General features: G+C 43.5%; 1 protein-coding gene across 2 annotated transcripts in view; it reads right to left on the bottom strand.

Moving 5' to 3' along the window:
• tns3.2 (tensin 3, tandem duplicate 2) overlaps positions 1-12,861 on the bottom strand; it is a 258,371-nt gene that overhangs the window by 41,610 nt on the left and 203,900 nt on the right. Inside the window, exons 18-23 of one of the 2 annotated variants that reach the window (XM_084308688.1) lie at positions 12,237-12,739; positions 9,750-9,836; positions 9,465-9,587; positions 8,816-8,911; positions 2,879-2,956; positions 2,457-2,534 (exon numbers count right to left, since the gene is read on the bottom strand). In XM_084308688.1, the coding sequence (XP_084164814.1) occupies positions 2,457-2,534; positions 2,879-2,956; positions 8,816-8,911; positions 9,465-9,587; positions 9,750-9,836; positions 12,237-12,739 (965 nt within the window). Of the gene's footprint in view, positions 1-2,456; positions 2,535-2,878; positions 2,957-8,815; positions 8,912-9,455; positions 9,588-9,749; positions 9,837-12,236; positions 12,740-12,861 lie in introns of both variants that reach the window. The other variant, XM_084308687.1, reaches the window with a different exon arrangement.

A 12,861-nucleotide genomic window follows, 5' to 3' on the forward strand; every position in this document is an offset into this window, starting at 1 on the left:
TTTTTTGAGTGTTTTTGAAAGTGGGTAGTGATTCACATTCCTTTACAGCTTTGGGTAGGGCGTTCCACATTGATGTGGCATAATTGCGAAACGTGTTTAGTCCCTTGTTTGAGCCGAATCTGGGTTTAACATGATTTGTGGAGCTCCCTCTGGTGTTGTGATCGTGGTATTCACTGACCTTTGGGAAGTATTTTGACATGTACATGGGTACCTTGGTCGTGTAGTGTATCTTGTAGACCAGGCCCATTGCAAGTTGCTGTACTCTGTCGTCTACTCTAAGCCATCCTAGGTTGTCAAAGTGGGCAGGGGTGAGGTGGGTTCTAGGAGTAATGTCAAGCAGTAGTCTGACCAGTTTGTTTTGAGATGTTTATAATTTTGTTTTTAGCGCCTTTGAGGTGCTTTGGTACCATGAGGTGCACGCATAGTCGTAGTACCCTTGAATGAGTGCTCCTGCCAGAGTCTTCAGGGTATTCTTGTTTACCAGTGAGGAGATCCGGTACAAGAATCGAGTTCGTTGGTTGACTTTTTTTATTACATTGGATGCCATTTTGTCACAGGAAAGATTTGCCTCTAGGATAGAACCCAGGTAGGTAATATCTTCTTTCCTTGTGACAATATTGTCACCCACTGTAACTGAGAAGCCGTCGGTCTTGCTGAGTTTGTTATTTGAACCGAAGAGAATGGACTCTGTTTTGCCCATGTGTAATGATAGTTTGTTATCAGCGAGCCATATGCAGATTTTGCCTAGTTCTGAGCTGAGGGTTTTTTCAACCTGTAACTTGTTCTTGTCAGAGACCAGCAGCGCCTTACCCACTGCACCAGTGAGCGCCTTACCCACTGCACCACGTAGCCGCCTTCAAATACGACAAATATTAAACAATATAAAAAAAAAATAAGAAATACAAAAATACACCTGGAAAGTCTGATAGGTGCAGGGGTGTAAAGTACTTGAGTAATTGTACTTAGTTACAATACTTAAGTACTGTTTTTGGAGATTTGTACTTTACATTAGTATTATTAGGTTTGTAAACTTGTACTTTTACTCCATTACATTTCAGAGAAAAAAAACATACTTTTTACTCCTTACATTTAAAATGCAGACCTACATAGTACAAAGTACAAATCTCGCAGGTCCAACCATTTTAATTAGTATATTTGTTTCTCCGGCTGAACAAATTTTAACGTTATTAATCCTGCGGCCGCGCTTTAATTAAAAACAGCCAATCAAATCCCCATCAATGGAAAATGAATCCGCCCATACCCATGCTGATTGGTCCTTGTGCAAGACTAGAAAGCGGGGATCTTTGATTATCAGAAGAATAGACAGTCAGAATTTCTTTTTACTTTTACTTTTTAGTAAGTACATTTAAAAGTAGAAACTTTTTGACTTTTACTCAAGTGTGTTTTTAGCCAGATACTCTGACTTTTACTTGAGTATGATTTTGAGACGGTACCCATACTTTCACTTAGGTATAATTTCTGGGTACTTTTTACACCCCTGGATAGGTGTGATATCAGACTAGGCTAAAAAGCCCAGTTTAAAAGCTCAAAGGGCTGGGTAAACAGGTAGGTTTTTTACCTGGATGTAAAGGCCAACAGGGAGGGAGCGATGTAGGGTATACAGCTCTGAAGCAGTCAAATCACCACAGCTACAGTCGTTGTTCCAGTATTCCCTGTCTACGGAGCGGAGCGGCTCTACGCTCAGAGTAGTGGTCTCTCTGGTGTAGGATGTGTTCATATTCACAAATCAAAACGGAGCCGTTTAGTCTTATAGAAGTAACACGTGTGGATTCTATTTAGGGGTGGATTTTCCCTTTTATTTTGGTGAACCCAACGTTATAAATACACCACAACCAGAGAACGTACCACACGGTCAGCAGCTAGGTCTTAACCCCGCCCCTCCCCGACACACGTACAAATTAAGTTCAACCATAAATCCTTGGCAGGCAGAGACTATTTATCCATCCACAAGTACAGTATAAATCAAACACACCACATACTGACACAAACAAACTAACAAACAAACAGACGGATTCCCAACTCCCTGACCTCCCCATTCCTCCCCCAGCCCTCCCCTCTCCTCTCTTCTCCCCCAGCCCCCCCCCCCCCTCTCCTCTCTCCTCCACCACTAAATCAGTGGCGTATCTAGGGTGTACTTTAGACAACACACTCTCAGGGGAGAGCATGTCTAAAAAGGTAATAGTCAAGGTTAACCACATAATTAAATTCCTTGCAAGAAATTCTAAATACCTGGACAGGAAGCGTGTAGTCTTTTACCAACAAACTTGCAGTTCCGCGTTCGTGTTCTGCGATCTGATTGGCCACTGACTGTATATTATGTTTCTTATGATAATTTCCCCTCAATGTCATCAGTGTTAATAGTATCAAACAAACACCCAGATGTGAGCGGTAGGTTTTCTAAAGACGGTGTTGGATAATAAACAGGCAGGGTTTACCTGCTCCCTGTTTGAGCAGCTCAGCTGCTGAGTTGGTGGCTGTCGGTGGGGAGGCGTCATTCATCTCCTCCAGAGGGTCTGGAAACACACACACACTCCTATCAATGGACAGTCATATTTAAGAAAGACATGCATCTAAGATACACAACATTCAGAGACACACATACATGCACACACACACCAGAGAGACTAACAGACAGATAGTCGCACACTCTCTCACTCACACACACACACACACACACACACACACACACACACACACACACACACACACACACACACACACACACACACACACACACACACACACACACACACACACACACACACACACACACACACACACACACACACACACACACACACACACACACACACACACACACACACACACACACACACACACACACACACACACTTACCTCTGTCAGGGAGGATGAGCTTGCAGGGCAGTGCCAGGGGAGTGATGGAGTGTTGACACACCAGAGCAGTCAGACTTCCTGTCATGAGCAGGAAACATAATGATCAGTTCAACAAACAGGCAGAGAACATGTGTGAACTCTAAACCACCAAGCAGACTTCCCACTTCAGGGTTTCAATTCCACCTGGGCCGCAACATGTTACACATCTATGGTATATTTTAAGGTGCTTTGGATAAAGACATTCGACAAAGAGTGTGTGTTCTGTTCCGTGTTACGCAATTTAAAGAGTAACGAAAACACATGGTCGTCGCGCCGCCCTAGTGGCTGATATTGAGTAGGGTATATCTGCAGTGCCACAGCCCCATACATAGGAGGGGCCTGTACTGTGCGTTGGGGGCCTGTACTGTGCGTTGGGGGCCTGTACTGTGCGGTGCACTACTGCGCATGCGATGTTGGGCGGGGCTTCATAGTGCGCATGCGTGTGGAGCATATATGAGCAAATATGAGTTTCTACTTCTAGCTCTGGTTTAACATTCATTCTTCTTCGTTGAAAAATAAACAAATATGTCTTTCAGTGAAAATGTAAGTACCTATTAGGCCGGGGCACCTTCGCTATTTTGGACATTAGGGCCTATTTGCCGTCTGTAATTTGCTTTAGTGGTGAGCTAACGTTAGCTAACGCACGCTCCGGGATTGCAGCTGGGGGCTAGTTCTGCACTAACATAACGTTAGCTAGCTAACGCACGTTAGCTAATATTCCCTGTAAACACCCAACTAATGCTATGTGAATGTGAAGTTGCTATTATTTTGGCCCACGTTTTGACTACCGGTACTTTATTAATGTTGAACTAATGTTAAAGCCATGTTAAACATGAACCATTCTCACAAGGTGTTCAACTTCACATTATCTGTTATTGTCCACCGCAATACACACATTGTCAACATCATTGTAAAAAACACATGTGTTGCTTATTCAATCAAATCCCGGTTCAAGCGTTTTATAACCTTGAGCAACATTCCTCTATTTTAGTCCAAAATGATAAACATGACTTGATGCTTTTTTCTTACATAGTACTGTATATTTGTAAGTCTCTAAATGTCTTGATGAATTGAACATTCATTTAAGTACCTGTATTATTCAGTACATTAAAATTAAACTTCTTCAACTTGAACCTGTGTGGAATGTGTATCTGGTCATCTGTGTGTGATGGAGGAGATATGGTCAGCTGCCCGACAGAGCCTTTATCCTCTCCTCTGACGGAGGCTGTGTATGTTTGAACTGTAAAACCCCACACTCAGAGCTACTGTACCAGATCAATCCGAACTGTAAAACACCACAGTCAGTTGCGGGGAGGAAACTGGAGGAAACCCACAAAGACACAGGGAGAACATGCCAACTCCACACAGAAAGTACCTGGATTCTAATCGAATATTTGCATCTCTGTGGGGTCCTTATCAAAACAATCGCTTATCAAACTCATTGTGTTTACTGATATATACCATATAAACCATTAAGAGTGGGTGTCAGACAAGAGGGAAGACTGTCAGGTTTTAAACTGTGGATACCAAACAGAAGGTAAAGATTACTTTGAACTGTACAGTAACAGTAATCCAGAACTATTTCATTCCACTGATTTTATAGTATGTCACATCAATGTCATTCATGTCTTTCACATTCTACTAAAACTGAATCAAACCATAAACAAGGTGGCCTGTTGGGATGTTAGATCCTAATGTGAAAAACAGATTTTATGTCTGAGGAGAAGACTGGTACTTAGTTCATTAGTCTCTCCATCTATGTAACTAACCATATTTGCATATCTTGTATGTCACACATTTAACAGTACTGTATATGATTGAATTGATTGATTGAAAACTTTAATGAACAGATTGCAGAATGGGTACAACAGTACAGCTCAATACACACAATTATTATTATTATTATTATTATTATTATTATTATTATTATTATTATTATTATTATTATTATTATATAATTATTATTTGTAGATCTGGTATGTCATAAATGTCTAGATGTAACAGTACTGTCTATCTGTATGTCATATATGTTATGATGAATTGAAAATGGGGGACCCTGATGTAAACAAAACGAAAGTCTTTCTCTGGTCTGCATTCCCTTAACACATTGAGTGTCACGCCCCTTCCGGGAAGTAACCCCTTCCGTGCCGCCCATTAAACCCATGTAAACGTAGTTGTAGTTTGTAGAACTAAACCTATATTTTAGTATAGCTATGGGTATAATACCGCCCTCGAGTCTCAGTGAGCTGCTTCTGGTCAACGTGCAAAAACAGAGAATTCTTTCATCCGTACATTTCCGCTTTATACCATTTTGAATATGAACATAGTCCGGCCGCTTCTGAGCAATTCCAGGGAAAAGACACGAAAACTGCGTTTTTGTGTAATTCAATAAACACGTAATTTTTCGCATGATTATCGTTATCCTTCGTTATCGTTATCGTTATCCTTCGTCGTGCAATGTGATTTAGACCGGCGCGCCGCCCCCCCCCCCCCCCCCTCATCCGCATTTGCAGTAGTGCAGCGCACAGTACAGGCCCCCAAAGGGTTTTAACCTTCTGTAGTGTGGCAGTGAAAGTGTTAACCTGCTGTCGTGTGGCAGTGAAAGGGTTAACCCTCTGTGTATTGTCGCAGTGAAAGGGTTAACAGTTTGGTAGTGCGGCAGTGAAAGGGTTAACAATTGTGTGTATTGAGCTGTACTGTAAAATGTTCAATCAATCAATCACAAATGTAACAGTACTGTATATCTGTATGTTAGATTCGTATGTTGTGTATGTCATAAATGAGAGAGTGAGAGAGCGAGAGCCCCCCCCCCCCCCCCCTCATCCGCATGTGCAGTAGTGCACCACACAGTACAGGCCCCCAACGCACAGTACAGGCCCCTCCTATGTATGGGTCTGCGGCACTGCAGATTTATGCTATTGGAGATATTGCCTCATCTGTGATGTCAGAGTGGACTAGGAACCATCAAAGTCTGTCTAAGGGGGGGGGGGGGGGGGGGGGGGAGAGTGGTCGGACATCCAGCGGTGCGTTCCTGATATCAACTGTGGTTGCACGCACGCTAATGGCGCCACGTGCACGCGCGCTCCCGCGCATGCGCATAAATGTCCCCTCGCTTGAGCACAGACTACAGACAGTGCCTAATTGCCTCTACGAATGGAATGTAACACATATCATTCACAAGTTAGGTGTGAATGTATCTGAGAACATATTTAACACACCTGACGACCGGCGCTATTGATATGCAAAGTAGCCCAGGTGGGTACTTATAGCGAGTTGGCGAGTGCAGCGCATTCCTGTGTGCGTGCACGTGCTTCTGCTCAAATCTTTGCTCAAATCTTACCCTGCACGGAGTGCAACCCCGTCCCATGACCAACGCATGCCTGCGGACATCACCGGTTGGGGTGAGGCAGAGTGTGCAGCAGGGTGAGTGACCATGGGTTTCATTAGCGCTCTTTAGAGTATAAGGACATAACTGCAGTTCTCAGTATTGACCAGCAGAGGGAGGCAGATGTACGCTGTAGACACCTGTAACCACTGATTTTAGATGATTGTATCACATTTTGAGGAAAAAACAACAATTAAATGGGTAAATGGTGGAATCTGTATTCTAGACGATTAGTTAAACTGCTTTGATGAACCTAATCATTAGGATTAACCGTCGGTAGTGTGATAGTAAAGGGTTAACCTTCTGTAGTGTGGCAGTGAAAGTGTTAACCTGCTGTCGTGTGGCAGTGAAAGGGTTAACCTTCTGTGTATTGTCGCAGTGAAAGAGGTAACAGTTTGGTAGTGTGGCAGTGAAAGGGTTAACAATTGTGTGTATTGAGCTGTACTGTAAAATGTTCAATCAATCAATCACAAATGTAACAGTACTGTATATCTGTATGTTAGATTCGTATGTTGTGTATGTCATAAATGAGAGAGCGAGAGAGCCCCCCCCCCCCCCCTCATCCGCATGTGCAGTAGTGCACCGCACAGTACAGGCCCCCAACGCACAGTAGCCTACAGGCCCCTCCTATGTATGGGTCTGCGGCACTGCAGATTTATGCTATTGGAGATATTGCCTCATCTGTGATGTCAGAGTGGACTAGGAACCACCAACCAGTCTGTCTAAGGGGGGGGGGGGGGGGGGGGAGTGGTCGGACATCACCGGTTGGGGTGAGGCAGAGTGTGCAGCAGGGTGAGTGAGCATGGGTTTCATTAGCGCTCTTTAGAGTATAAGGACATAACTGCAGTTCTCAGTATTGACCAGCAGAGGGAGGCAGATGTGCGCTGTAGACACCTGTAACCACTGATTTGAGATGATTGTATCACATTTTGAGGAAAAAACAACAATTAAATGGGTAAATGGTGGAATCTGTATTCTAGACGATTAATTAAACTGCTTTGATGAACCTAATCACCATGTATATTGCATCTATAAATGTATGAATGCATATGAATTTTCCGTTGTCGACTAAAAACACTTCTTCAATCAATAATTGAAATGAAGAAAAAAGAAAAGGAAAATGCATGGCGGTGTGAGTGGCGCGCTGGCTGTTTTGTGTTTTCCTTCGGTCATGACGTGCTTTATCTGGGGGGTGCGTCTTGGATGGGGATGTGGTAGGGATTGATGTGTGGGGTGTTTTTGGGGGACTGACTGTTCTGGGGGGGTTCACATGCCTTCGAGCAACATTGTACTTTTGTACTTATTTTATGCCATTATTAAGTCTGCATGTTTACATTGCACTACTTTTGTCCTTTATACCTATTCTTATGTCTGCAATTTATGCATTGTTTTTTTTATTCTGTCAATCTGTGTGCTGATTTTATACCCATGTTCATTTTATACTATATAGATAGTTATTCATATTTATTATTGTTATATTGTAGAAATGTGTGCATTGAAATGTCTGTAGTCTCGACGACATTGAAAATGAGGGTGACCTCAATTGTCTTTTCGAGTATAAATAAAGGTTGATGAAGTTCAACACTGTTTGACGAACGATACCACTTACCGTTAACTGCCAGAGTTGTACGCTTCCTGCTGACTTGTTGTACAGTCGCTTTGGATAAAAGCGTCAGCTAAATGACTAAATGTAAATGTAAATATGATATATGTTATATGTATAATGTAATGCTCATAATATATGAACATTTATGCTGTCCTCAATTCAACGTTGGAGATCGGAAGCTTCCACTTGGGAGGTCGGAATAATCACAACCTCAGTGCATTCCATCGTCCACGAAATACCCAGAGGGAGAAACCATAGATATGTCCGATTATGTGGTCTATCTAAGGGAGAAGCACAAAAGCTGGTGTTTGTGTAGCTGGTCTTCTGAGCACAATATGTGCTAAGAGACTGTGTTGAATTAGGCTGCACCACACATTGGTATTAGACAGTAGCTTCATTTGTTTTCTAAAGATTAAATCAACGTTGTTTACAGTTTATAGCACATGCCGCCATGTTGAAACGTCAGATAACTGCATCTCGGAAAAGATTGCGCACGAGTTTCCCACTCGGAATTTAGACTTTGAGGGCCGTACAGTTGCATCTTTCCTAGTAGGAGGTCCGCCTTCAGTGGAATGCACCATTAAACCCATTCATTTACATTTAACATTAGTCATTTAGCTGATGCTTTTATCTAAAGTGACTGTACAACAAGTCAGCAGGAAGGGTACAACTCTGGCAGCTATGAAGTAACATTGTTCGTCATACAGTATAGTCTTGAGTCATATTAAGACATAATTAGCATAGTAGATAATAATATAGGCAAGATAGATTCCTTAGTAGCAAAGTCAGTATATTTATTTATTATCTAATTAGTCATTTCTAATAGTTTTAATTTTTTTTTTCTAATTTCAGATATTGATGAATCAACATTGACGATAGAACAACACAGAATGACAACTGGCCTCACCGAAGTACGGCTCGTTGGGGCAGCCCTTGAGTCGCACTCCTTTCTGAGTGCACTCGATCAGGAAGTGCCTCACCAGCTCGCTGGACGGGTCTCCCACTGTGGACAGACAGACAGACAGACAGACAGACAGAGAGACAGACAGACAGACAGACAGACAGACAGACAGACAGACAGACAGACAGACAGACAGACAGACAGACAGACAGACAGACAGACAGACAGACAGACAGACAGACAGACAGACAGAGAGACAGACAGACAGACAGACAGACAGACAGACAGACTTAACATTATATATAGTGTAACATACAGTAATGTAATATACAATAATGTAATATAGTGTAATATAGTTATGTAATATACAATAATGTAATATAGTGTAATATACAGTAATGTAATATAGTGTAATATATACAGTAATGTAATATACAATAATGTAATAGTGTAATATACAGTAATGTAATAGTGTAATATACAGTCATGTAATATAGTGTAATATACAGTAATGCAATATTGTGTAATATGCAGTAATGTAATATAGTGTAATATACAGTAATGCAATATTGTGTAATATACAGTAATGTAATATAGTGTAATATACAGTAATGTAATAGTGTGTAATATACAGTAATCTACACACCTTTCTTACTTTGCTGCATGACAGACGGAGGGGGCGTCGCCACCTTCATAGCCAATCCGTACGCTCCTCGGAACGAGTGACTGTCCCTGACAATGAAGGAGCCCGGCTCTTTGTCCTTCAGCACCGCAATGGCTGAGGGTCCCCAGAGAGTGTTGGGAGGAAGAAAGAAGGGGGGATTAACTAAAGTGAGTCACGTTTCAGGCCGTATGCGGAGGAAGGACATGTTATCTGCCTGGCAGCGTGGTGGCCGTGCCGCTCTCTCTCTCTCTCTCCCCGTCCAAGAGCAATATTTACCTTGGTCTCTGGAGATGTCTGGCTTGTACCAGAACTTGGAGGTGTCCTGGACAAACTTCACAGTGTCCTGCTTACTGGCCGACAAGTCTGAGAGACACAGATAACAAAACACTCCCGTCAGACGCCAGACTGATTCCGGCTCACATATCAAAGTGGAAGTACAGAGGGGAGGGAGAGGGATAGGTAGAGGGGGGGGGAGAGAGAGAGAGAGAGAGAGAGAGAGAGAGAGAGAGAGAGAGAGAGAGAGAGAGAGAGAGAGAGAGAGAGAGAGAGAGAGAGAGAGGCGGAGAGAGGCAGAGAGAGGCAGAACAAGAGAAAGAGAGGGAGAGAAATAGACAGAGAGGGAGAAAGCAGGAGAGAGAGGGGGAGAATGGGAGAGAAAGAGAGAGAGAGGAGAGAGGGGGAGAGAAGAGAGTTAGAGAAAGAGAGGGAGAGAAAGAGAGAGAAAGAAACAGATAGCGATAGAGAGAGAGAAAGCTAGAGAGAAATGACTATCAATGCGAAGACACTGTAGGGATGCACAGAGCAGCGTATACAGAAACACGAGGAGGTGACTCGCACCGCTGCAGAGATAAGGAGTCACATTCCTCTTGCTCTGAAGCAGAGAGAGACAGTTCTAAGCAGACGCTAATTGTTTCCCCCCCCCTCGGCTGTGAGCTTGTCATGGCGTACGGTAGGTTACTGCAGTGTTCCTCACTTGCTGGGAGGAGGGAGGGACCCGCATGTGGGTCTCAGGGAGATTAAAGTGGGTCCCCGAATAGTTATCTAAGGAAGTCAATATAGATGTTGAATGAAACACTATAGACTGGTAGTTTATCATTCTTGTGCCATTAGCCCTCACAATAATGACAGATGGGTCGAAAGAATATTTATTCTGAAAATGTGGCTTCCAACTGAAAAGAAGCTTGAAAACCATGGGTTTACAGGATCCACTCGACCCTGTCTCAAGCCCCACCCTCCTTTCTTGATCCTCCAATCACAGCGGACACTTCTTGTCAGAGGGAGAGACAGTTGTGATTGGAGGATCAAGAAAAGAGGGCGGGGCAATCACTATTAAACCATGAGGAAGCTAACCGCAGTAACTAAAAGTTTTTTTTTAATTTCTTTTCAAAATTGAGTTATAAGTGAAATTTTACTTCTAAATATCGGTTTCATCTTGTGACAAAGTTTCAGAGTTCAATCTTGCTCTTAGAGAACTACAAAATCACTGGATAGTCAAAGAACTTTAAAGCCATTTTTCTCTCTCTCACTGTTTAGTTACTGCGGTTAGCTTCTGCAGGGTAGTTCTGATCGAACATGTCACCACCCATGCGATCACAGTACACCGCTACACGTGTCCCCTCTATGGACAGAGGGGAGACACTCTGACCATAAACAGGACACGTGTCCTTCTCTGGGAAACTAAAAGACGGACTTAAGGCTGAGACGATATGCCATTTGGAAGAATCGATAAATCGGGTAAAATGTATCGATAAATATCGATATTTTTATTAGTATAAAAAATATATATATTATACTTTTTTTATTATTATTATTTAAACAACACATTTATGTTTATTTTGCAGCAATTCTTTGTCATTGCCGCCATCTTTAGTGTTACAGATTTCCCCATTCAAAACTACCACAGTGATCCTTCTCATGTTATAGTCGGTGGTCTAGGGCAGGGGTTCCCAAACTTTTCAGGCCAGGGCCCAGAAAATAAGGCGTCAGAGAGCCGCGGCCCAATGCACATCGTCAGGCTTTTTTTTTTTTTTTTTTTTACCAGGCGACCGATTTTTTAAGCCAAATATCACTTCAATCCTATTAAGTTAGTTCAAGTTAGTTATTCATTTATATGTGCTATTTATGAGAGGGCTAACTTGTTGCAAAATAATAATGATAATAATAATAGCCTCATTAAAATACTATTGTTGCTTCGGTTGTTTTCAGCGTTTTATGTGCATAATCTGTTATTTAGTTTGAAATGTTCGTTGAAATAAGTAGATTTTTCGTTTTTGTTTATTTATTAAGTTAATATAAAACCATATAGTCACATTTTAGAATACAATAGAATAGAATTTTAGAATACAACTAGAAACACTGTCCTGGCCTGCTTCTAAGTTCAGTGGCCTGACAAAAAAAATAAAAAATAAAAAAATAAAATAATTTTTTTTTTTTTTTTTTTTTTTTTAAATCATCTCGCGGCCTACCCGTGGCTGCTCGCGGCCCACCTTTGGGTCGCGACCCCGACTTTGGGAACCACTGGTCTAGGGATGTGATGGAGGAGTGCACCGCATATTGAATGCACAGTGCAGAGTTGCAATTCAACTGAATTGACATGAAATGGGGATGTTTTAACTAAAACCTAGTATTTTAGTATAGTATATCTTTTTTACACATGCAAAAAAATCGATAAGTGATGCGACAATCGATAAGTGGTCTCAGCCTTAGACGGACTGACTTGAAAGAGTGAACCGTAAAGCGGGGGGGACAGAGAAGCTCCAGTACCTGCTCCAGGCGAGGGGGCCCTGCCGTGTCCTCTGAGGGGGTCCGGGGTCATGGAGGAGGGGAAGGGGATGCTCAGACTGCTCCCGCTGTGGGGGCTGGAGAAGCCACTGAGAGACGGGGAGCGGGAGCCGCCCATCTCTCCCCCCTCCACTCCTCTCCTCTTCTCGGGCAGCAGGGGTGGCAGGAGGAGGAGGCCGCCGTCTCCAAGCCCCAGGCTCCCCAGGCTCCCCAGGCCCCCCAGGGACCCGAGGCCCTCCATCGCCTCCAATAGGCTGCGGTCCAGGAGTCCGTTCCCCAGCAGCAGGGTGGAGAGGTCGCCGTCGTCGTCCCCGCGGACGCCCCCGCCCCCCGGGGTGCCCAGGCCTCTCAGGGTGGTCCCCCGCGGAGAGCTGTGGGCGTTGGGGGAGCTGAGGGAGGAGAGGGGAGGGGAGGCCTGGGGGCGGAAGGGTGAGCTCAGGGAGGTGGGAGTCCGGTCCTGCTGCCAGGGGGGAGGTGGGGTGGAGCTGGGGGGGGGGGAGGGGGAGGTGGAGAGACAGAGTCAGAGAAGTGTGTACCTGTACGTACGTAAGTGTGAGTCTTTGTGTGTGAAGTATGTTTGAAGTGCAGAATTATGATGGACAGTATA

The sequence above is a fragment of the Notolepis coatsorum genome (assembly GCF_963971535.1).
Source record: "Notolepis coatsorum genome assembly, chromosome: 2".
Taxonomy (NCBI): Eukaryota; Metazoa; Chordata; class Actinopteri; order Aulopiformes; family Paralepididae; genus Notolepis; species Notolepis coatsorum.